General features: G+C 62.6%; 1 protein-coding gene across 1 annotated transcript; it reads right to left on the bottom strand.

Moving 5' to 3' along the window:
* Positions 1-2,032: 2,032 nt before the first annotated feature.
* SOX13 (SRY-box transcription factor 13) lies at positions 2,033-7,867 on the bottom strand. The gene is made up of 13 exons (XM_075722465.1): positions 7,667-7,867; positions 6,921-7,026; positions 6,655-6,741; positions 6,115-6,287; positions 5,426-5,494; positions 5,141-5,255; positions 4,979-5,061; positions 4,739-4,898; positions 4,388-4,497; positions 4,164-4,260; positions 3,936-4,079; positions 2,431-2,647; positions 2,033-2,306 (listed from the first exon to the last, which is right to left on the bottom strand). The coding sequence occupies exons 1-13, from the start codon at positions 7,865-7,867 to the stop codon at positions 2,033-2,035; spliced, it is 1,836 nt and encodes a 611-aa protein (XP_075578580.1).
* Between the last annotated feature and the right edge of the window lie 17,472 nt (positions 7,868-25,339).

The raw sequence follows: 25,339 nt of genomic DNA, 5'->3' as shown, positions 1-25,339 counted from the left end.
ACACCCTGGGAGCTGGCACCCCATCCCCAGGGACCCCGGCCCCAGCCAGAGCAGCACAGGGAAGGGGAATAAATAAAGCACTGACGAAGGGGAAAAGGTGTTTGCTGGGTGGGTGAGGAGGCAGGACCCTCCCGTGGATAAAAATGTCCTGACGGCAGCCCCATGGGGAGCAGCACCGGGGCCCCAATGCTGCAGAGCCGCTGCTCCGGACCCCCACCCTGGGGCTGAGTGCATGGCTCCACTGCAAAGCCCCCATTGCGGGGCTTGTCCCCCGCTGCAGCCTGGAGCCCGCGCAGCCACTGCTCCTTCTGCGCCCCCAGCAAGGTGCCAGGCTGGAGGCCAGGCTGTGCCTGCAGCCGCAGCCATGGTGCCTGTTTCTGGCTGTTGCCACAGGGCGGTGCACGGACTCTGCGCATAGCCGGACACTGTGCACACGCAGCCGGACATTGTGCCTGCACAACCGGACACCATGCATGCACAGCTGGACATTGTGCCTGCACAACCGGACACCGTGCATGCACAGCCGGACACCGTGCATGCACAGCCGGACATTGTGCATGCACAGCCGGACACCGTGCACACACAGCCGGACATTGTGCATGCACAGCCGGACACCATGCGTGCACAGCTGGACATTGTGCACGCACAGCTGGACATTGTGCATGCACAGCTGGACACCATGCACGCACAGCCAGACACCATGCACACACAGCCATTGTGCATGCACAGCTGGACACCATGCACGCACAGCCAGACACCATGCACACACAGCCATTGTGCATGCACAGCTGGACACCGTGCACGCACAGCCGGACACCATGCACACACAGCCATTGTGCATGCACAGCCAGACATTGCGCACGCACAGCTGGACACCATGCATGCACAGCCAGACATCCTGCACGCACAGCTGGACACCGTGCACACACAGCTGGACATTGTGCATGCACAGCCAGACACCGTGCATGCAGAGCCGGACACTGTACATGCACAGCCGGACACTGCACACGCAGCCAGACACCATGCACACACAGCCGGCCATGCAGCCACGCTGCACCCCAAACACCCCTGGGCTCTGACCAGAGCAAGTTTGTTTTTTTTTTTTTCCCCCAATTAGTTCTTTTTTTCTTTTTTAAATTGCTGTTACTTTTCTCACCCTCTGTGGTTTTCACGCTGCACATCACAGGTGGAGCCTGCGGCTCGCAGAGCCGGGGCGCGGGAGGGCAAGGTGCCCAGGGACGGATGGGGCACGCACCCACCGCAGCCGGGGCCGGTGCCCAGGGCAGGGGCTGCCGGAGGGCCGGGGTACCGCCGCAGCCAGGGAACAGGCACCCGCTTTATTTACAAAGTGGGCCAGAGCTGTTGGGAGCATAAAGGGCTCCTCGGAGCCTTGGCTTGTACGCGGGCCAGGCGAGAGCTAAAAATGGCTCCATGGGAATTTGCTGGCAGGCTCTAAAGACCGAGTGGGAAACGCGGCAGGGAGGTCAGGTGGGGCTGAGCGAGGGACAAGTGTGTCCCCATCCTGTATCCCCGGCAGCGGGGGCTGGCGGCTGCAGGTGAGGGGCTCTGCAAGGGACCTGTGGGTGCTGGAGGGCTGGGGGATGCTCTGGAGTTTCTGCACCCCGATACCCGCAGGTTCCTCCTGGGGGTGGGCTGCAGGTGGGCGACAGCTCAGCAGCCGTGGCACCCACATCCCTGCGCTGGGTGGCCTCAGCTCCCCGTGCCCCCGCCACCGGAGCAAGGCTGAGCCAGCCCTCACCAGCTTGCCCAGCGGGGCCGGCACGGCCCAGCCACGGCCCCATGCAGCGCCCGCCGCCGCTCCTCGCTCCACTGGGAAGCACCCCACCCAAAATACCGGGATGCTCGCCTTCGCGGCACCCTCGGCAGCGAGTCCTGCCTGCCGGGGTGGCAGCTCTCCTCCGCTCCCAGCGCAGCCCTTGGGCCGAGTCCCGTCCCATCGGGGGATGCTCCGACCCCTTTCCTGGTGGCAGCCAGCCCTGCCACCCCCCCCCTCCACCCCCCCGACCCCCCCTCAGTCCGTCAGCACCACCAGCTCGCCGTCGCTCTTGTCCTCGCCCTCCGAGTCCTCCTCCTCGCTGTAGCGGTACATCTCACCATCGGCCACCGAGTGCCCGTCATCCCCGCCGTCCCCCTCCTTGAGGCTGCGCGTGTTGACGATGACGGGCATGCTGGGGTCCATGCTGCGGGGCAGGTAGTGCTCCATCAGGGGGGGCGTCAGCTGCATGCCCACCGGCCGCTGGTACAGCACGTCCGAGGAGGCGGGGGGCATCTGGCTGCCCTGGGGTCTGCGGGACAGGGGAATGCAATCACCGGCCGGGGCACGGAGGTGCTCCCCGCCCTGCCTCCCAGAGCACCCACCCTGCGGGCAGCTCGGCAAGCCTCCTCGGACGGGAGGAAGGGGCGCGTTACCCTATCAAGTAGCCCTGCCTGGCGTCCTGCCGCCGGTTCCTCATCAGCGCCTTGTACTCGCCCACGCGCAGCCGCTTCCCCTCCACGATGCAGGTGCGTTTGGGTCGGGGCTTGTACTTATAGTCGGGGTATTTCTCCAGGTGCTGCCGGCTCAGCCGGGCTTGCTCCTCATAGTAGGGCTGCTTCTCCTGGTTTGTCATGGATTTCCACCGGGAGCCTGTGCAGAGAGGAGCCGCGGGGCATGCTTACCCCCCCGCCTGCTGCGATGAAACCCACGCCAGCGCCTGGCTGCGACAGCCATTGCGAGAGTTAATTAACGCTCGTACCGTCCCCTCTGCAAACGACACCTGAATTTGCACGCAGCGGCTGCACCGGTGGGAGCCCCGTGCCGCAGAGGACAGCCAGCCCTCCTGGCACACCAGGAACAGGTCCCCCAGCCCTGACCTTCCCCGGGCACCTCTTGGGCCACAGCTTTCGACCCTCTCCAAGGTATGGCGAGCAGGTGCTGCAGCTAAAATAGGCTGTGCCGGCGTGTGACTCGCATTCCCCCACTGGCTGACCTTTATTGTCATCGCCGCCAGCACCCCGGGCAGGAGGGCAGAGCAGGGCACAGCACAAAGGCTGCTGGGCTGGGAGAGGGGCTCAGGGCTCAGGGCCAGGCTGGCGGAGAGAAGGGATTCATCCCCTCAGCTCAGCACCCAGGAGGCTGCAGCTGGACCAGCGTCCAGTCTGGGAGCGGGAAGGACAAGCTGGAGATGCTTGGAGATCCTCAACATCCTCGGAGATGCTCAACAGTCAACAGGACACAGCCCTGAGCATCCTGATGGGACTGTGGATTTAGCCCGGCTTTGAGCAGGGCTTTGGGCCGGGGACCTCCAGAGTCGCCCCCCATCACCTAAATCCTCCCGCGAGTCCCCGTGTGCCCCTTACCTGGGGGTCCTTCACCTGCTAGCACGGCCCAGCCCCCCCAGGGAGCTCCACCTCCCGCACCTGCACCACGAGCCCAGGTAAACCGAGGCACGGAGCCATGCAAGCCCCTTGCCCGTGGTGCCCCGGTGTCCTCCACCGGCTCCTTCCCCACGCGCTCGGCCCCTCGCATCGGCTCAGATCCATGCTTCCAGGAGCAGGAGAGCACACAGGAACCGAACTCCCCCCTGCCTGGGTGCATACCGGCTCTGGACCACACGTCCGTCTGCAGGTATCCACCTGCTAAATTTGCACCCCTCGAGCAGCGAGCAGCTCCGGCTCGCTTTTAACAGTGACACGGCTGCGGGGTAGGACCGCTGCTGTCGGGGGGTGTGAGACGTTGGCTGGACGAGGCCCTTGCTGCTACAGACACCTCCAAGAATGATCTACAACAGGGTTAGCATCACCCTGGCAGGCAGCACCTGTACGTGGGTGGCTGAGGACGAGCGGAGCGAGCAGCCGGCTGGAGCTTGTGTCCCCCCGTGGGGATGCAGAGGGGGGTCCTGCCCCAGCCCCCCGTCACCATCCCTGGCACTCACCCAGGATCTTGCTGATGCTGGAGTTGTGCATGTCCGGGAAGGCCTGCAAAATCTTCCTCCTCTCGTCCTTCGCCCACACCATGAAGGCGTTCATGGGCCGCTTGATGTGGTTGTTGTTCCGGGACTCGGGGAAGTGCCGTGAGCCTGCGAGGGAAACCCCGGCCGAGGTCAGAAGCCAGCGGAAGGAGCAAGCGGGGGGGTCACACCGCAGCTCTCGCCCGTCCTTACCGTCCATCTCACAGGTCAACAGAGCCTCGTCCAGCCGGTGGGCAGGGGTCTCCTCCATCCGCTCCTTCACTGGGGAAGAATCAATCCCGACGTGGTCCTGTGGGAGAGCGGAGTCAGGAACCAGCTCCAGGCCAGGGAGCCCGCCTGCAGACGGAGACCCGGCGCTGGCCGCCAACGGTGGGGTCGGAGAGGGGGACGGCGACTACCCGGCGGGCAGCCCTCACCTTGCGGTAGGGGTTGCTCAGCGATCCCTCCATGGCCCCGCCGTGGCCGTGCAGCAGCTGCCGCGCATCCTGGATGGCTTTGGTGATGGCGTCGCCTTCACCCAGGAACCCTGGCAGGACATGGGCACCGGGCACCTGTCAGCGCCAGCGCCCGCTCCTCCGACACCCCTCAGCACCCCAGCCCACCCCAGCAATCACAACTGCGTGCCCCGAGGGGGTGGCACGGAGCGGCGGGTGCCCACCCACCCCACCCCAGGGAGTGGGGACCCCAGGGAGCGGAGATGGCCCCTGCCTCTGGGAGGTGGCCAGGGGAGGGCATGGGACCATCAGCGAAGGCACTCGGGAACCCACCCAGAGGCAGGTTGGACGGGCTGGTCTGCAGGTCCCTGGTGGCCCCATGACTCGGCGTGAGGGACTGGCAGCCGCTCATCTTCAAACTGGGCGAGCTGGAGGCACTGGGGAGGTCGGAACCTTTGGGTTTGGCCGTCAGGTTCAGCGGCTGCGAGGTCTCCTGCGGCGGAGGGGAGGGAGGGTGAAGCGCAGCCCCCGCAGCACCCCAGCCTGGGGGATGGAGGTGCTTTGGGGCTGTACCTGCATCTGGAGGTGGCCCGAGCCGGCGGGTCTCTTCAGCGTGGGAGGAGGGGGGCTGTGCAGCAGCTGCACCGGGTAATCCACTGCAGGGAGGAGAGGGAGAGGGGTTGGGGGACAAGGCCACCCCGCAGGGCTGGGGCAGTCCCGGGGGACCCCGCTCACCTGGTTTGCAGGGGATGGGCTGGATGGGCAGCGCTAACTGGGAGTCGGGAGTGACGGGGAGAGGCTGGTGGCTGGGGGTGAAGGCAGGAATCATGACGTAGGGCATGTTGACCTGCTGGAGGGAAGAGGGGGAGAGAAGCAGAGACCAGCTAACCGCTGCGGGACACTGCAGGCTGGTGCCACCCCCTTGCCTGGCCCCGGGAGGGGACACGAGCTCGGCACACACAGGGGCTGCAATCACCCGGCACGGGAAGGGGGGCGCGGGGAGGTGTCCCCCATCTTTACCTGGATCTGTTGCTGCAGCAGGTTGATTTTGTGCTGCTGCTGGATGAGCTGCTGCTGCTGCTTGGCGATCTGGCAGAGGGGAGACCGTGGGGCTCAGCGGCATCAACGGCAGTGCCGAGCTGGCCCCGGCGGGGCTACAGCCCGGCACGAGCTGCCCAACAGCGGCAAAACGGAGACAGGGGGTCTGCGGAGGGTGCCAAGGGCCGTGGGGAGGGCAGGCAGGAGGTGGCTGAGCTGGCCCTGAGCCACCTCGAGGGGCACGGGGAGAGAAACGGGCCGGGAGGGACGGCGTCACCCTCACCCAGGAGGGTCACCCCTGCCCTGAGCACCATACGGGCCACCGAAGAGGGAAAAATAAGTGTCCAAAGAGCAAAGAGGGCACAGTCAGGAAAGACCCAGTGTGGTTTCGTTATTTTAAGGAGTGCCAATTCCCATCTCCTTTGACCCTCATCCTCCTGGCACCAGCGAGCAAGACCCTTTGGGATGGGCACAGAAAACGGGAGGGTTTCTGGGCAGATGGAGAAGTCCCGCGGCCCCCAACGCCAAAGCCACCTCCCCACCGCTCCCGGGGGGACCCTGTCCTGGTTCTGCACCTGCATCCAGCAGATCCCAAAGGGATCCCCGAAGGGATGGGTGGTCCCTGGCAAACGCTTCCCCCGAGCAGGCTGCCCACGGGCACCCGCGCCCACCTGCTCCTGCTGCTGCCGCGCCAGCTCCATCTGCTGCTGCTGCTTCTCGAAGAGCATCGCGGCCATGTTCTTCTGTTCGGAGTGGGCCGTCAGGAGCTGGTCCCGCAGCGTGGACAGCTGGTTGATCATGACAAGTAACTGGAGCTCCTTCTCTGCCAGGCTCTCCTGGGTGCCTGGAAGAAACCAAGCGGCTGCAAGGTCAGGAGCTTGGGAAGGATGAACAGCATCACCACCACCCTTGGGTGCTGGTGGGCGATGCATGGCCAGGGGATGGCCAACGCGCGGGGGGTGTAAAGACCCCCAGGTGCTGAACCATCCCCTCTGTGCAATCAGCAGCAAGCTTTCACCAGGGATGCTCACACCCAAAAAAAATCAAATGAATGTTTTGGTTAAAAAAGTACAAATCCCTATTAAATACACACTTGCAGGCACCTCTCCCTTCCGGCTAAGGTGGGAAATGCCACGTTTCCAGCCCAGGCTGCCTGGGCACAGGGCGCAGGAGGGAGGACGGCGGAGGTGGGTGGCCGGGGTAGACCTCACCTTTCACTTCCTTGGACTCGGCGGTGTTTCGGCCCAGCAGCCGCTCCTTCCAGTCGCTGGACAGTAACTTCTCGATGGTTGGCATCACTGTCCACGCCAGCAGGCACCAGGGTCAGCAGAGCAATGGGAGAGGACAGCCAGCTGAGCGCAGCCCTGGGCTGTGCGCCGTGGCGCGGGGTGGCTCTTCCCATCCCGCAGCTTCGCAAAAACAAGGGGCCCGAAGAGAGCGGCAGCGGTCCCAGAAGCCGCTCGGAAACATTTCTTACCTTCCTTCAAGTTCCTGTTGAAGTCCAGCTTCTCCTGGCCGCTGACGGCCGGCTCGAAGGCAGAGCGCCTGGGCTCCAGCGCATCGCCGGCGGGCGAGCGGGACTCCTGCGGCACACACAGCGTTACTCGGCACCCGCTCCCGCAGACGGGGACGTCCCCAGCTCTCCGGGCAGGAGATGCTGGGCTGGTGGGCTGCTTGGAGCCGGCCCCACCGGTGGGATGCTCGGAGCCGGCCCCACCTAGCCGACTGCTGGACCACATTGCCACGAACATTCCCCCCAGCCCGGCTTGAGAGCAACTCTGCTCTTCATGCTGCAAAGACTTGTTTGCTGGAGGTTTCCACTATTTATTTAGACTGCCAGGGTCCCCTGAGCCCCGGCCCCGCCGGGAGGCAGCGTGGGGAACAGGAGGGCTGAGGCTGCTGGTCGGTGGGAAAGAAAACCCAAGAGCAATTAAAAAGGGAGGCTGAAGGGACAGAGCACGTCTGGAGGTGGCTGCGGGGGGCTGCATGCCAAAGGCAAAGCACTCAAATCCCAGGGCTGACCCGAGAGCATCAACAACGGCCAGAAAGCCTTGGGGAGGTTCCAGCTACGTTTCTTCGGGATGAGGCATAACCACTCGGGGAAACAACCACCCCACCGCTGCCACGGGACAGAGCCCGCTCCAGAGCGGGATGGCTGCAATGCTCTGCCAGCCCGGCGAGACCCCAGCCAGGAGCAGCGTTTGTCACGGCCGTGGCACCCACCTGCGGCAGGGCCTGGGGGTCGGTGCCCTCCCTCGGCGGCGGCCCCGGGGGGTCGTTGGGACGAGGCTCGGTGCTGGGGGCAGCCCCCGGCGGGGACTCACAGCCGCCCTCCTTCTTCTCCTCCGTCTTGATGGTGCAGTTCACCATGCTGCCCGCTCCATCGAGCTCCAGGTGGGGAGAAACGGGGCTCCTCATGGACATCCTACGGGGTGGCAGGGCCGTCAGCGGAGCCATGGGGCACCCGCTGGCCACAGGCACCCCTTTTCCCAGCCCTGCCCCATACAACCGTGCTGCTGGTTTTCCAGGGGCAATGGTCTTGCCTCTCACCATGGCTTGGCGAAGCTGAGCCCTCGTTCCCAGCTCCTTGAGCTTGGGTTTTTGCAGATTTGGGGCTCAATGGCCAGAAGCCCTGAGGGAAACTAGCCCTTTTTGTCTCCTGGCCCCAAAGAAAGCCCACCTAGAAGTGTGGGATTTAGGGCCAACATGAGCACGTGCCCTTCAGCCAGCAGCCTGGCGGAGAGCAACCCAGGGCTCACGGCAACAGGGACCTGTGCCGGATGGGAGCCAGCACCGCAGGGGTCCCCGGCTCTCCGTCACAAGCCGCTACCCCCGCCCCGCCCCAGGAGTCGTGCCTAGAAAGCCGTCAGGGCGGCAGGCAGGTTTCCCGCTCCGACGGGAAATGGAAATCCTGGCCCCGCTGAACAATGGCCGGGACGGCCACCAGAATCGCTCCTCCGGGAGTCCCCGGCATGGCACGGAGCTGGGACCGGCTGAGCCCCAGCCAGGGCAAGGGGCTGGCCCCAGGGAACGGCTCTCCCCAGCTTCACCACCACGGCCACGGGTGCCGGTCCAGCTCCCGGTGCTGCCAGCTGCTCGGCTGGGCACCGCAGAAGTGACCGTGAGCTGTTATAGGAGACGAGCTGTATAACCCCAGGGGACCCCAAGCATGGCCAGAGCCAGTATTTTCAACGGGATCTGCCCCAAACAACGTCTCACAGCCACGTCCCTTGCAAAGGGACTGCTGAAGCCTCCAGCAGTGCCAGGGCTGCAGGGGCTGCGTCCCCGAGCGAGTGCCAGGCACGCCGGGAGCACGCCGGGAGCACGCCGGGAGCTCGCCGTGCTTTCGCCGCAAAGGGATCAGCCGTGCGCAAGGGGCAGCGCCCGCCTGCAGCCGTGCTCGCAGGGATTTGCCTTCTCAGGGCCACCAACCCTCGCGCTGCACAGCAAGAATGGGAACAAATATTACCCTCCCGAAGTTTGCCTTTCAGGGAGGAATAATGGGAAAAGGAGGCTGTTAAGGATGGGATTTACACCGGCCGCTGCCAGGATCCGGGCTGCGGGACCACAGGGGCTGCCGAGGCGGGAAGGGGCTGTGGTGGGATGGGGAAAGCATCCTGCCCGGGCTCTGGCACCCCACAACCGGGACCCCCGAGCTCTGCTCCCTCTCGCCTCCCCAGACCCTGATGGTTCATCGGGACCCCCCGAAATCAGGGCTGGGGGTGCGGGCTGGGGTGGGGGGGGGGGGGGGGGGGGGCGAGCCCGATTCGGGGCAGCAATTACATAACAAACAAAGCCCAGCTCAAGCTGCGAATTAATCAAACTGCTGAAAATAAAACCTTCCTCTCAGGAACTTCAAACAAAAGAAACGAAAACAACAAGGCCGGCTGGGTAATGAAAAGCCAGGGCTGTGAATAGGGGACAAAAGGAAGTGGAACAATAGGGTGTTGGACAAAAGCAATAAAGTAAAGGGAAGTGTGACAGCTCCACAATAGGGCACTGTGCGCGCCAGCCTTTCTGATCTTAGCGGGGCTTTTTTTAATCTCAGTTCCCTTGCCCTCCGCTGAACAAACCATCGCGCTGGCCAGGCCGGCGGCCTTCCTCCCGGCGTCGGCATCGCCCGCTATCCGCCGCATCCTGCGGCACCGCCCGCGTCGGCCCTTCCTGCCCCTGGCTCACCTTGGCCAGCTCGGCAGCAAGGCTGGGCAACCTGGGCACGGCTGGCACCCACCCGAAAAACCCATTGCCGGCCTTCGACACGCCTCGGGCGGGGAGGAACCGGACGCGCTTGGCAGCGGCGCGGCGGTGGCGGGCAGCCAGCGGGAAGCCGTGCCCCGCAGAGGTGGGATCTGCCCTGCGAGGCTGCCCCGGAGCCCATGCTCTCGACGTGCTACAGGTGGGGAAACTGAGGCACGAACGCACGGCGGCTGCGGCACCTTGCCCTGGGCGCTTTCCTAACTTGGGACCTGCAGGTGTGGATGCACAGCTGCTCCCTCCTCCCAGCCTTTTGGGGTTTAAAGGCAAAAAAAAAACCCTGCTCAGTCCATCCCTGGGACGCTGCCCAGCCCTGGGCTGCCCCGGCAATGGGGCGGCAGCAGCAATGCTGCAGCACAGAGCGATGCCTTCGATGCCTTCGGTTTGAGACACGCACAAAAGCAGCGTCCCGCTCCTCCGGCAGGTCACATTTCTATTGTCCTTCACCTCCCAGTGCCACTGGAAGTTTACTCTTAAAACGGGGCCGGTACTTTAATAGGGGTCTGTTTGAAAGGGGCCTCATTGTGGATTTATTATACGGTTTGCCGAACAAAAAAATAGAGAAGAAAAAGGAGAAAACGGTGCTGTTATCTTGTTACAGGGCTGGTTCCCGCGGCAGCCCTGTGCTGCGGGCTCAGGTGCTGGGCTCCGGGGCTGCCTCTGGCAGACAAAAGGGACGGGAACAATCGCCTTGGCACGGCGAGCGTAACAGATCTGCGCCTTTAATGTTTCCCATTTAATGTAGGGCGGAGGGGAAGGAAGGGAATGGCGTTGGGATGCGAAGTGCCAGACTGGAGGGCCAAAATGGACCCGCCGGGGAGCCGCGAGTCCACGGTGAGGGACCTGTGGGGCTGCTTCCTCCCGGCACAGCGTTTTGGGTCGCTCATCTCACAAGCGCTGAAGCCCTAAAATGTCTGTACTGTCCAGGCATCAGCGTGCTCACCTTGCCTCCGAACTCCAGCCCAGCAAGTCCAAGGGATGAGATTTTTGGGATGCCGACGGCTTTTCTTTCTCCGTTCGTACCCCCGCACAGCACGTCCTGCAATTCTCCCCGTGGCCGTGCCACCCTTCCTGCCTGCCAGCCCACGCCGTCTGCCCCGTTCGCGTTGCAGCAGAACAGCTCGAAAGGCCGGGGGGGGGGCGAGGCAGCAGCAAGCCCCCACCCTGCCCGGCACCGCAGCAGCTCCGGGAGCACCGGCGAGATGCCAGGACCCCTCCTGGCACCCAAAGCCTCCTCCCGGTCGCTTGTGCAGGCTCCGGCTTTGCAGAGAAGGGGGCTGCCCACATCGCCCCACCAGCAAAATGCAGCAAGGGGAAGAAAAGCCAAAAAGCTGCCCGGCAAAGGTGTGCTGCCGGCTGGACCAGGCTTTCTCCCCGCAGCAGATCCTGCCTGCAGCGTAAGAAAAGGGTTTCTGCTCACAGGGTGGCTGGAGCGGGAGGCCGGCAGGGGAGACCTCCCGAAGGCAGCGGGGACGTCTGCCTGTGGCTCGGGCAGGGACGAAGCAGCCGCTGAGGTTCCGTGAAACCCAAGCTCTTTGCAAAGACACGGGCGAGCGCGGGAGGCCAGAAAGCCACAAACACACAGAGTGTCCCGCGCTGGCAGGGCACGAAGAGCCGCAGCGCGGCTCCGCTCGGGGCAGCGGCACGGCCGCGTCGCCTGGGAGAGGATGCGGGAATGGTCCCGCAGCCCTGCCCCGTGCCGCAGGCTGATCCTGCCCCTCGACTGGGGGCTGATCCTGCCCCTCGACTGGGGGCTGATCCCGCCCCAGGGGACCGCGGTGCAAAGGGCTCCTGCAGAAGGGGGACAGGGGGACAGTGGCTGGCGGTTGCCGGGGGGAGCAGGGCTGCCCCAATTTATGGGCTGCCCTTGCCCCCGCCTGCCCATCAGGTTGACCGGGGCAGCAGGGGAGGCTCATGAGGGTTTTTGTTTTCCTCTCTTTACAGTAGAAAGCTATCGGTTCACGGCTTATGGCAGATTCTTCCCTTCAGGACCGCAGCGTGGTAGCCAGCCACCCCAAAACGAACCCACCCATCCTGAGCAGCGCGCAGCCACTCACCCTGTGCCCGCATCCTGCCTCCAGGTAACCAACCCAGCCGGGGGAGAAACACACAGGGCGAAAACCCGAGGGGGAAAGCACCGTACGAGCAAACACGGCAACGCTGACGAGAGCCGGGGCGGCGCGACACCACCACCGTGCACGCACCAGCCACGTGCATTGTTCGGAGCCCCCTCGAGAAAGGGCAGAGGAAAAAATAAGACACACACGGACTTTTTTTTTCTTCTAAGCAGGGTCCGAGGAATCCCGGCCGGCCACCGGGACAGACAATAGCCCATCTCCTGCCAGATGAGCAGGCCGCTTTCCTGCCAGACTTGGAATGTCCTTTCGGGGCCATTTCCAACCGTTTCCGCCCGGCGTGCCTTCGCACATAAAAGAATGGATGGCTTCCTCTGCCGTGCCCGGGCAGGGATGGCCAGGGACGGCCAAGGCAAATGGCCCCGGCCGGGGGAAGTTCACGGGGCTGCCATCATCCCCCAGGGATGCGGAGCATCCCGTGGCAGCAGGTTATTCCCCGGGAAGGCGAAAGCAGGCAGCCGTGGGGGATGCGGGCTCTGCCACCCCCAGCCATGGATGGAGGGGGATGCCAGCACGTTGGCTACACGCTGTAGGCGAAACGGGGCAGAAAGTGTAAGACCTCGGCGTTTACCACTTCTGAAAAAGCAGTTTTTAAACCCAGAAGACATCTGGATGCTGAACGCATTCAGCCCCAGCAATGCTGTCAGCACAAGAGCCACGGCTCCACGTGTTCCTGACGGACCGCAGCCGCTCGGAGCAGCGGCGCTCGCGGGACACGTGCTCCCCGTGGGGCTGTGTCACAGGCGCGCACCCACCCGTGCTGCCCCGCAAACCAGGGTGCTGCAGCAACGGAAACACTGCATTTGGGGGAGCCTGAGCCAATGCTCTACATATCCTCAAATGCTGCGTTTTTTTACATCCTACCTGTCAGCAGCGCTCCTACAAAAAGCCACAACCTCCAGCTGCCCGGAAGGCTGCCGAGAGCTCAGGTTGCCGGAAAAGCTGCAAAACCAACGCCAAGAAGGGAGGTCTTTGGCAGGCGGGGGGGCATTTCGGGAGGGTAATGCCCCAGGGGCAGAGGGGCAGCAGTAAGCGCCCAGAAAGCACAGAACCCCGTGCTAAGCCCTGCCCCGGGCAGGATGAGGCCCACGTGAGCTGCCAGGCACGTCCTGCCCAGCGGTAGCCGATGGCTGCTTCACTATCCCAGAGAGACCCCCAGACCCCAGCTGCCCCTCTCCATTCTGGCAAGACTTGGGGTCCCATGGGAAAAGCCCTGGCATCAGCAGGAGCTGGGATTTCCCACCGTCCGCACAAAACAGACCAGTCTTTGTCCAACCTCCACCCACCATCAGCTCCTTGAAGGCAATTTCTCTCCCCGTGAAGGATAATGGCCTCCGGAAACACCTCTACGGGGTCAGAGCAAAGCCGTGACGCTACGGTGAGAGCATCAGCATCACGGAAACTCCCGGGAACGGCCGGCGCAGGAAGGAGCAGGGCGTCAGCCCTCTGCATGTGCCACCCCGAGCACCCCGCCTGCCCCCCAGGTCCCCAGCGTCCCCTCTCCGACCAAGCGTGGGACCCCGTCCCGGTGCCCCTCACAGGGGGGATATCTCCCCCTTCGCCCTTGGAAGAGTTCCTATTGCTGCAGCCTCAGCACTGCCACATTACAGCTCTTTTGAGGGGGGGGAGCATCAATTCTCCATCTACTAAGATGAAAAGCAGGTCTCCTATTACCACACGGCTCTTGGAAGATTTAACCCTAAAGCAATTACAACCAGCTAGCATAGCATTTACTAATTCTATCCAAAAAAACCCAACCTGCCTTCTTCAAAGGCCTCCGGGCCATATCCAGGACCGCTAATGAAATGCATATCTCTCTGATGCATGCCAGCAGAAAAGCCTTTCAGAGGTTCAGGGGGAAATCGAATCAACCCTGCTATTCAAAACTTGAGGAGAGAGAGAAAATAACCCATATTAATCACTAAATTCACTTAAGTGAACACTTGCAAGACGGGGAAAAAGACGAACTCTCAGGCTGCGGCGGGGGAAGAGGATGCGGGCTGCTCAGCGGGACGGCTGCACGTCCTCCGCCGCCCGCGTACACCAGCGCAGCCCAGCTCTGCGTGGGCTCCTCAGGGCACCGGCCCTCGTGCGAGCACGGAGCGACAGCACATTGGCTCCTTGGAGGGCAGCTCTGTCCTCAGAGGCTCAGCTCCTGCTTTTCTATGTGGGAATAAGCCCGCTTGGCAGAATCTACCTCAGCCCCTCGGGGCTTGCGCCTTGCCCCCGTCCTCCGCATTGGGACCAGCCGGACCCGGAGGCGGTGATGGAGCCTGGATACGCGGGATGCTCCGGCTGGGAACGGGAAAGCCAAGCCTCCCATGGTAACGATGAGACAAGCACAACATATTCCCTGCGGGTTCACGGGTCCATTTGATCCAGCCCGGCGCACGTTTTAACCGGGCCACGTCCCAGCCTCCCGATGCCCTCCTCTTACTAACAATTTCCAGCTTACTGCTAACGCTGGTTTCGCAGTGCTTCTGAGGGGGGTTTATCACCTTGCTCCGGGTTCTTATGAGATGGCAGAGGGCCACATCGCTGCAAAACGCTTTCCTGTCGTGGCGCAAAGGATTACTCAGCCGCTCCCTGCCCGTGCTGCCCCCCAACACGAGGGCTTTGCTGGGACCCCCCCCCCTCCACCGCCCAGGCCGTGCCTCCGCAACCCAAAATCCCGGGATGCCGCCTCTCGTGAGCCCGGCTGCGCTAGGATGCGGACAAAAACCAGCCAGTACTTTTATAACTATCCAAATAATGAAATCAAATACAAAGAGGCGATCGGATCCTTCCCCGGGTGTAAACTGGCACGGGTCCACTGCCTTCACAGCCACGGCCCAAACACATTTTTCCTTTACTGGGATGAGCGATAGGAGGGTTTTAAGTAGGGGAAAAATTAAACTGAACCTCAGGTGGAACTTCCTGACTGCGAGATTTATTAGACGGGGAATGATCTCATCAGGGAAGCGGAGGAAACTCCATCGCGTTGGAATTATTTAAAACCGTGCAAAGCCCGGAGGAAGAAGGCGCGGGAACAATCCCAGCGACAGCCCACGTGATGGCCGGGGACTGCGCTGGTCATTCCCGTTTCCTGGCCTCAAGACTAGACAGTCTGCAGGATGGTTTGGTTTTTTTTTCTTCCACTCAATAAGACGTACCAATAAGGAAAAAAAAAAAAAATATCTCCCTGCACCTTCTCTGGCTTTGCAGGCAGATGGGTTTCCTGTCCAGGGAAGGTTCTGTGCTTGAAAGCACCTTGAAGAAAGGGCCTGGCAGCCCCGGCGCAGGCGGGCGCAGCGGGAGAAGGGGGGGCTCAGCAGAGGCGAGCGCTTTGCTCAGGTCCGAGCGGCAGTGCGGGCAGGGACGGCCGCGGAGAAGTGCTAAAAGAAGAAACTTCCCTTCCCTGCAGGTCTAAACGCTCCAGGGAAAAACGCAAACCCCGCAATCTTAATATTTTCAGAGAGCCCCTTCTTATTGCACCCCTCTCCCCTGCCCTTCCTTTCTTCCCCCGCGTTACAAGCCAATGAAACATAAAAATATCGCAGCACGTTAACTAGGGAAGGTGCAGGGGAAGCAAGAGGCGGGAGGAATTCTGAAGAACGGGTGTTTACTCCTCCTCTCCTTTTTTCTGCATCAGAAATAATTTTTAAAACAAGTTTCCTCCTTCGCGAAAGGCTTTGCCTGGATGCAAAAAAACCAACAGCAAAACCTGCCCGGCTCATGGGTGCCGAGCGTGGGTGCGTTACACCCAGCACCCGGGGGGCTGGATCAGGCCCATGGTCCCACTGATGCCAGCAGCGGCCGACAGTCCCCGGGGTGGTGGGTGCTCGGGGGAGCTGCCAAGGACCCGGCGGGGGTCCCGAACCCCCTCCCACCACCCCAGCACAGGCATGGGCTCGTTCCACCACCCCACTCCCCAGTTTAACCAATTTGCATCAATCCATTACAGGAAAGAAATTTAAACCATCGGCAAACTCAGAGCAAATAAAGAATCCCACCCCCGCCCCTGTAGCAGGAGGCCACCAGAGCCGGGAGGCGAAGGACGGGGACAACTCACCCAGCCCCGGCGGGACGGCGCGGCGATGCCGGCGCGGCGCGGCACAGCACGGCGCGGCGAGGGAGCGCGGTTAGTGCGTCTCCCTCCTTTTCTTCGCAGTTTCTGTTCTCCCCTCACCCAAAAGCGGCCCTCGGGCTTATCGGGGAGGCCAATCTCGGTGTCGTTTTTGTGTAATTTCACTCACTCAGCGTTTCCAGGCAGAGCGGAGGGCACGTTTGACTCGGCTGCTTCGTAAACAATACTTTCCTATCGCATGACGGAGGGGTGAAGACATCTGACCCTTTTCCTCTCCTGCTTAGGAAAAAAAGAAAGACACGGGGCTCGCTCGCCGCGACAATGATCTGCCCTGCAGCTCCCGGGCTGGGGCTGCAGGGAGGGCAGGGCTTTCCGAACCCTTTTTCCACGCACCGCACCACGAGGGACCCACGGGTGAGGGCTGTGGCACACAGGACCTGGTGCTATTTCGGCGCAGCCCCGTGGTCCATCCCAATGGCATCCCATGGCATCGGCTGGTGTCCGTCACCCCCTACCCTTCTTGAGCTTCTCGTGGCATTTTTACACCTTCCATTAACATCATGATTTTTCCAGCCACCCCCAGGCTTTGGTGGGGGGGCTCTCTCATCTTGTTTGCACTTGTGTTTCCCCGGGGTGAGCCGGGCACACACGTGAGCACCGAAAGGATGCTCGGAGCCAGCCCTGGAGCCTCTCACACACGCCACCCAAGCCCATAGTGGCGGCCAAAACCCATGGGGTCATGCTCCCGCCTGCTGTGCCCCACGCCCCACAGCCGGCAGCACCCCGGAAACCCTCGGGGTCCCTTTGCACAGGATCCTGAGCTGCAGCGAGCAGATCCCTATGCCCGAGCTGTGGCGTGCTTGGACACGGAGGTACAAAGCCTCCACGGAGCCACTTCGCCCTCCCCAGCTGCTGCCCAAATTCAGGGCAGGGGGGAGCTCCAGCTGCTGGGGCCGCTTGACATTTCAGCAACAGATTTTTTTGCTGGCATGACGGGAGCTGCCCCACGAGCCGCCGGGGCCATCCTCAACCTCCCTCCGAAAGAAGAGGCAGCCTGAAGGACGGGTGCTCAGTGCCAGTAGCTGTCCGTCATCTGCCCCAAATCATCACACCCTTACTAATGGCAACCCTGACTCTGCTCCTGCTGTGCTGCGGCTCAGAAGAGTCATGGCTGGCTGAGTCTGGATGAAGACCCCCAAGGAAAACTCTTTCGGCCTGACTTCTCCCCCTTATTCATGTAAGCCGCAGTCACTTTGATGCTGTTAGCCCCGATTCAGGGTGCGGATTCAGGCTCCGGTGTTCCCGGCCCCTCGCCCCGTTGCTCTGCGCCCCGCGGGTGAGCCAGAGCATCCTGCAACAGCAGCCACAGGGCTCGCAACCGGCATCGCCTCCCGGGCCGGTGGTCACGTTAACCGGGCAGCTCTCCTATTTGCACGAGAGAAATCGCAGGAGGCAGCGGGGGTCTGGTTCCTGCCATTTTTATGGCTACCATTATTTCTGCTCAGGGGGAGACCTCGGGCTCTGGGGGGTGGGGGACACCCCATCACCCGTCCCGCTGCAGGACCAAGGATCCAGCAGCAGCGACCCTCCAAACCAGGGCCATCCGGCAAGGCTGGGTGTGCGCCTCACCCCTCCTCTCCCCTCTCGCTTCGGAGGAACTAAAGCCCATGAAATCCTCGTCGTGCAGCGGCTCCCGGCTAGGCTCCTCTCCTCCGGGGGAGCAGAGAAAATTGGGCACAAGCTTTTACTGGCCCACCAGGATAGTTTTCATTGCACAACAAAAACACAGCACAGACAAGGGCCGAGGCGCTCCAGCAAGAAGCTGTCAGCCCTCCCCGTTTGCGGGGGGGGGGTGTCCAATTGCCCCCAGCCAGCCCCGGGGCTCCCTGTATCCCGCGGCACGCGCCAGCGCACAAGGGGCTCTTTGTGCCCGGCGGCACCTGTCCCCCCGTCCCCGTATCCCGATTTCCCGCGGGGTCCCCGAGCCCGCTCCCTCCAGCGAGGGGCTTTGGCAGCTCCTGCGTCCCGGCACGCTCCCCTGCACGGCTTAGCGGAGCTGCGGGCAGGCACAGTTGCTCTGCCTGCACAGGTGCGCGGGCGGGCAGACGCGGGCGGGCAGACGCACCCCACTGCCCCGTGCACCCCTTGTGTGCCGCGGGGTGGGTCTCGGGCAGCACGGGCAGGACGAGAGGGACCGGAGCCGTTTCACGCCGCCCTGGCGAAGTCACACGTGGCTGCCGGAGCCACGCAGCTACCGGGATGACGGCACGGGGAGCCCCGTGGGGACGGGTCAGCCTTGCTTTAGCCCCCAAAATGAAGGAAGGAGGAGGGCTGTAAGGGACCACGGGGCTGCGGTTTGCAGCCCAGGAGCTCACGGGCAGCGCTGGCTTCAAGCGCTCGCATGGCTCCTGCTGCGTGTTCCCCTGGGCTGTGCCACTTGCACCAAGAGCCACATCCAGTACCCAGCTCCCAGTACCCAGCCTTGCTCGGAAACACACATCTGCACACACCCCCACTGCAAAAATGCGCGCTCTCCGAGCCGGCTCCCCGGACGGACCCTCGACCCGAGGCAAAGCAGCAGGAAGGAGCGGGCACGGGAAGCCCAAAGGCCGGCGCTGCACCTGGAGACCCAAAGCACAGCTCCAAGGCAGGCAGACACGGCTCTGCCGCTGCCCCTGCGGCAGCCCGCGCAGGTACGGATGGCTCCTCCAGCCTGCCTGGGGGTAACCCTGCCCTGGGGACCTGCCCCGAACGAACCCTCCAGCTCCTGATATCCTTGTGTCACAGCAAGAAAAAATGAGCTGGAAAGGTCCTGAGCAGCCGCCTCTCCCGCTCGGGAATTCACCTGCAGAGCTGCCCACGGGTGGCAGAGCCCCACGGGGCCACGCAGCACAGATTGGCGAGCACGGCCCTGCCCATCCCTGCCCATCCCTGCCCATCCCTGCCCATAAATCCCCTCCTGCAGCCTCTGCCCCAGGGGAGCCGCTTTCCGGCTGGGCGTGCAAGGTAGAACAATAGGGCCAAGCCCTCTATTGTTCCAGACAAAAGATAAGCCGGGCTCTGGCATTCCCCTCCACCCTCGTGGGCAGGCAGCAGGCAGGCAGGGCTGCCACCCTGGGCCAGGGCAGAGGGTTTTCCAAACCCTTTCCACATCAGCTCGCTTTAGCAGGTGAACCAGAGGGGCTGCTGGGGGGCAGGGGGGTGTGGGTGACCCTCCCGCCCAGCTCGGAGGTCGCACGCCCGTGCACGCACACCTCATCCCCGCGGCCACCGCGGGCGTTGTCGCAGCTCGGCGTGGTCCCCAGTTTCTGCTGCGGTGGCCTCAGGCACCCACACGTCCCCAGCGCCAGGGCACCAGGGATGAGCTGCGCGCTCAGCGCCTGCCCGGGCTCTTTCCAGACCTGGGTCCTGTCCTCTCCCCACCCGGAGCTGCTTCTCCTCTCCGCATCCCGCAGGGACGCGGTGGGGACCGAGCAAGGAGGGACGCAGGTTGCCCAGCGCAGGGGACCGGCTCCCCCGTGCCCTCGCCAGCCGGCGTGGGGAGCAGAGCGGACGGGCAAGCCCAGGACTGCCGGCTCTGCGCACCCCGGCACGCCTGCTGCAGGCCAACGCGCGCCACCACCGAGCTCAGCTTTTGCAAACAAGTGGTTTTCCAGGCTCTGAACAAGGCTGCAAACCGGAGCCGCTCTGTGCTATCAACACCCAGCCAGAACCAGGGAGGAAGACTATGGGGGATGAGGGCTGCTCGCTGCAAACCCGCACCCATCCAGGCACCCAGGTTGACTTTTATGTCCGAAGAGTTTCGATTTCTGGCTCTCGCCCGGTAGTGGCATGGGCCCCGGCAGCAGGGGAAGGCGGCAGCCCCAGCACTGCAGCAGCGGCAGAAGCTGCTGCGTGGTGCTGGCAAAACCACCGGGTATTTCTATCTACCCGCTTCTACAGCTCCTCTTCCTTCTCCTGTTAGACCCTGCCTCAGCCCAGCTCACGATAACCCCATTTTGCACAGGCAACGAGGATCAAATACCCCCACCGGCCTCACTGCTGCCCCACGTTCTTTTAATTCTCTTTGCGATATTTAATTTATAATCTCATCCTCTTTCCTCCCAACAGACAAGAAACTGCCACAAGCTGCCTTCACCAGGCAGAATTAAAAAATAAGTCAGGCCAGCAGATTTTGGGCCAGGCTAGTGGGTGCTCGCAGGGGGCTTCCAGGCGGCTTTAATGATGAGCCCCGTTATCTTGTTCCTCCCTGATAAGACACCCGGGCGCAGGTGGGGGGATGCTGCCCGGCCTCTGCAGCCACCAGACTGCATCTTTTATAACGGTCACATGCCTCGAGCAGGCCTGGGTGGTAATGGAGCATTAAATTATGGAGAGGCAGAATTTCAAATATTTCAGATCCATCTCCCAGTTTGCATTCTTCAGCTGAAGGGCTGCAAGCAGGAGCCGGGACAAGGCGGCAGGGAAGGGAGCATCCCTCCGGTACGACGTTCACAGAAGTAGCTTTCCCCTTGAAAAACAACACTTCTGAGCTAAAAGCGGCTGCAGAGCCCCTCAGGGTCCAGGGTGCTGGCGGGGTGCTCGGAGGCGAAGGGGATGAGGCTGTTTCAGCAGTGGCCCTACCGCTATCCTCCGCTCCAGCCACGCGCACTTGTATAAACGCTTTGTGCATCCCCTTACTTATGTTTTTTCCCGACCCGTCCGAGCGGCTGGGGCGCTTCTGATGCGAGGCAGGGCCCCGCAGGGCCAGCCGTGCCCCCCGCACCTCCCCAGCCTCCCTCCCCACCAGTGCCGAGCTGGTGGGACTGGGCAGACCGAGGGCCCTTGTTCGGGGCTGGAGCGCTTCCAGCTTGGGACATGTGGTCCTGGAGCAGGTGGACACGGAGTGGGAGGGAGGGAGGGAGGGACAGCTTCCAAGCAGCAGAAAATTTTCCAAAAGTCGATGCCTTGGACCCTGCCAACTTTCCTCGCGCTGGAGGAGCCCACGCACTTCTCAGCCGTGCACAAGCAGCACCCAGCCGTGGGGAGCTCCCCGGGGGCACAGCCAGGCCAGCGGCAGCTCTACCCCATTTGGGATTTGGCTCCTGAAGTTACTCCCCAAAAGGTGCAGGATGGGGTAAAAGCACCGAGATATTTTCCAGCAGAGCTGTCATAAGCTGCGCTAATTTATTTGCCTTTTGCATGTTCTTTACTGGGTTAAAACGGAGTGGAAATTAGTGATGCATCGTGCAAAACTTTTGAGTGGCCCAACTCTTCCTCCCTGCAGTGCAACGAAACCAAAACCTCCCCCAAGTCTGTGAAAAATACAGCAGCAGAGCCTAGGATAGACCAGCCCCGGCTGGTCAGGGGTGGCCGCGGTGCTGCAAGGGACCCCCAGCCGGGGAACGCCCGACCCCGGGGCTGCCCGTCTTTCTGGGCTCTCCCTCCCGCCGAGCACAACTCCTCCACCGGCCCAGCTGCCAGACCCGGCTGCTGTCAGATGCACAAAAAGAGGCAGCTTCAGACCCGTCGGTATTTTCTAGCTGAGGGAAAATGAAAATGTTTCATTACTAGTTCCCAGTTTGTAGCGATGCTACGTTCAGCAGCGCGGCCGCAGGAGAGAACAAAAGAGGCCAGCGGGCTTTCTCCACGGCATCGCAGGCTGGAGGTAGCAACTGCCCTGCCTGCGAGTGGATTATTTTTAAAAAAATAAATGCTTTTTTTTTTTTTTTAAGGAAAATAAGCAGTACGCATTTTCTTAGCACGGCTGGGAACTTCCAGGGTGTAAAAGCAGAGCAGAGCTGTACTGAGCGTGCGTCCCTACAGTCGGTCGCAGCCGTCCATTAAAGGTTGTCACTTTGGTAATAAAAGCTTTTCTGATTTCTGCAATTACACGTGCACGCACAAAGCCGGCCCGACACAAAACTGCGCTAAGTGTTTACAATGGGATAAAGCTGGAGCAAGCAGGAACACGGCTCTGCGGCGGGCAGACAAAGCGGGGCTCACCGCACCCCGCGCCGGCTCGTGCGGGACGGCAAGCAGCCACGGGCCGTGGGCTCACGCGCTGTCCTGCTGCTCGGCCAGCCCTGAGGGTCCCCGACCCCCCGATCCGCTGGGTCTGCAGTGAGGGACCCCCAAAAAGGACACCAAAACCCTTCAAAGTTTGTTTGGTTTCATCGTATGCCGGAGAACGGGCGGCATCCCCGAGCAGCCACGGCTGCGCCGGGCACACGGGAGGGCCGGGGACGGCATCGGCGACCTGGCTCCCCGGCAGCGAGCGAAGCGTCCCGCGCCCTTCGCTGCACACCGTATCCCACAGGGATTCGCTCCGCCGTGCCCCCCGCTCACCAGCAAACTTCCAGTCCCTGCATGGCTCCAAGGATGCTCAGCGCGGGGGATGCAGCTGCGACCAGCGCCCCAGCCCGCCCGCGGCACGCCGCAACCCCGGGAGCAGCAGGCAGGCAGCCCCCCGCCATCTCCCCCCCAAAACCAGCCCTAAACCGCTCACCTGGGGAGCGCAAAGCTCGCTGCTACCGGCTCCCGGAGCCGCCCTTCGCCCCCGGCCCCCGGCCCGCTCGCAGGGTGCGTAATGGCTGCTCGGCCCCAGCCAGCCTGGGCTCCAGGAAGGCGACGGGCAGCGAGAGCGGCAGGCTGGGGTGCGCGCCCGGGGAGCCCACCAGCGAGTAACAAATGTAAAAATAAACCCACTGAAAGACTAGATTTACTGTGCTCCTGTGTTCCCTGCACGGAGAGAGAAAAAAAGCCTTCCTCTGCATCCTGTGAACGAAATCAAACCCCCCTCTAGCACATAACAAGTTTACGATCGGCTCCATCTTCCCTACGGCCTCGCGTGCCAGGGCACAGCTCCCCCGGCACCCCCACGGAAAATGGGCATTTCGGCAGGGAGACAAAAAGTCCAGCTGTTCCCCCCCGGGGCATCTTGCACCCTGGCTGGAACAAACTTTGCTCGTCAGAAGGACTTTGGGGGGGGGGGGGGGGGGGAGCATTTTGGGTGCTTCAATTTGGCAGGGGTAAAAAAAGCAACGCGGGCACGCCGGAGGAGGTGAGCCGCCCGACGGCACGATGAGCTTCGCATCAGAGAGGAAAACGGATCCTTAAAAATTTCAGATCTCTGCTCCTACCTATTACTCTGCTCCAAAGGGATTTTGCCTCCTGCGCGAGATGCCAGATGAGATGCCAAGGACGAGCCCCCAGCCCCGCGGGAGGTCGGCCCCGGCAGCGGTTCTGCCAGTCGTGAGTGAAACAAATAAACAGCACGAAGGGAGATGCTGGTAAAAATGTGTCACTCGCAAATGATTTAGAAAACTGTCTTTAGCCTGCCCACGTTTGTCAAAGGACAGCAGCTATTTTTAACACAAAGCCTCTGAAATCGCAGGCTTTCAAAAAAAAGAAAAAAAAAAAGTACTGTATCAGTGTCAACAGAATGGATTCTGTACAAAATTAAATTGAACTAAAAGGAAATTGCATGAATTACAAACACGAGTTATTGGCTCAATAGGAGAGTAACTGAGTGATATTATCTGGTCTGTGCTATGGAGAAAATCACATTAGCTGAGCTAATGGTCCTTTTTCACTCCTAAAATCTATTACTCCAGATTTGCTTTGGAAGTCAAGTGTTTTCCATGCTGAAGGTACCTCACAAGATGTAACTGAGACTTGAACAATATGCAGCCACGGTCTGTAATTTTTCCTGGGCAGCATCCCTCCCTGGCACCGAAACCCCTGCGTAAAACACTGGAAATCATTAGGCAGAGGTGGAAAGAAGCAAAGCTTTGTATTTATTTGCGCGTTTCACGCGAAAACCTCTCCTTTACAGCTCCCCGGGCGACGCATCTCTCGATTTCTCTCTTCCGCCACTAACTTTGTGGTGTTTAACTGCGGAGGTCCCCAGGGGCGAGCGCCCAGCTCTGCGCGGGAGCTGCGCTCCATCACCCGCCTTGCTGCTCCCCGAGCCCGGGTTTATCAGCGCCCGGGGAGGGCGGGGGGGAAGAAAATCCCCCAAACCCCCCGCGGCTGCACCCACCGCCCCGCCAGCCGCCCCGGCGCAGCACCGCGGGGCTGCCAGGCGGCTGCGGGACCCCACGGCACGAGCCCCGCTAGCGGGAGAGCTCCGCTGTGCCGCAGCTTCAGCCCCCAAAACCCCAATTCCGCCCAGGACGGGTCGGACGCCCGGCTCCGAGGCGCAGGCAGGACCCGCCATGGCTGCCGGGGAAGACGTAATCTCAGTGACAAGGTTCATCCGCTCTTAGGTCCCGGCAAGCGACAGAGTTTAGCGCTGACCCCGGTCCCCAACCCTCTCTCCGGCCGCGCGTTACGGCGATGCTGTCACTGCGGTTTGTTAGAACAACCTCAGCCCCTCTTGGACAGACAAACAGCCGCGCACGGCACCACCAGCAAGTTTTCCTGCCCGGACCCTGCGCCTGCTTCCCGATGGAGACGGTGCTGCGGGGACACGGCTCGCCGGGGCTGGCTGGAGCAATGAAATCGCCTCTCGCCACCGAGCGCACCTCGGAAGGGTGGTGGGCGATGCACGATGGGGCCCGACGCAGTGTCCCGTCCGTCCCACAGGGCAGCGCGGGACCAGCGATGGGGACCAGGGATGGGGACCAGGGATGGGGACCAGGGATGGGGACCAGGGATGGGGACCCCAACCCCCAAGCACCGCAGAGCCATGAACACCCACAAACAGCCCCAAGCCCCACGGACACACGCGTGTGCCGGGGGCCGGGAACGCCAGCTGGGCCCTGTGCCCGCCTGTGCTGGCCCGCGGTGTCCGTCTGTGCTGGCACAGCGTGTCTGTCTGTCCCTGCGCAATGTCTGGCGGCGCTGTGACCCCCAGTGCCGTGTCGGGGGGGCTGCCAGCCTACACCCTGCTGTCCCTGTACCCCCAGAGCACCCAGCGGGGGCCAGGGCTGCGTGCCCGGGACAGGGGGACAGGTCCCACCGGGGTGACACGCGGGAAGGGGCGAGAAACCTTCCCGGGTGGGTGGCCCGGGGGTCCCGGGCAGGGGGCTTCAGCGGGACGACCCTTGGTAGCCAGGTCAAGGGTTGGGGGGGGGCATGTCGCCCATGGCTTAACCCCTTGCCTCCCGGCCCTGTGCCCCCGGGAGGGTGCCCGTGGCTTAACCCCTTAACTGCTGCCGGCGCGGGGGGGCTCTCGAGGAGAGTTTGCAGCCCCTGAACTTTGCAGCGGGGACGGGGCTGTGCGGGGGACGGGCCCTGCACCCCCCTTCCCCTTTTTCTTCCTGCTGTTTAAGCAAAGGGGCTCGGGGGGGGGGGGGGGTGTGTGTGTCTCCTTCCAGGCGGGCCCCCCAGCCCCACTCAGCCGGGGACCGCGCCCCGGGGGGATGCTCGCCACCCTGGCAGGACGCTCGCCACCCCGGGGCCGTGTCGGAGCCCACCCCCGGGCAATGCCCGTGGCCTCCCCGCCCCCCCGCTTCG

Source organism: Pelecanus crispus, chromosome 17 (genome assembly GCF_030463565.1).
Source record: "Pelecanus crispus isolate bPelCri1 chromosome 17, bPelCri1.pri, whole genome shotgun sequence".
NCBI classification, from domain to species: Eukaryota; Metazoa; Chordata; class Aves; order Pelecaniformes; family Pelecanidae; genus Pelecanus; species Pelecanus crispus.
This window is presented reverse-complemented; position numbering and strand designations above follow the sequence as displayed.

Coding starts and splice junctions, on each gene's coding strand:
- SOX13 (XM_075722465.1), bottom strand. CDS start 7,867: ATGTCCATGAGGAGCCCCGTTTCTCCCCACCTGGAGCTCGATGGAGCG. Junction 7,027..7,666: donor ACCCCCAGGCCCTGCCGCAG/GTGGGTGCCACG, acceptor TGTGTGCCGCAG/GAGTCCCGCTCGCCCGCCGG. Junction 4,080..4,163: donor GTTGACCTGTGAGATGGACG/GTAAGGACGGGC, acceptor TTTCCCTCGCAG/GCTCACGGCACTTCCCCGAG.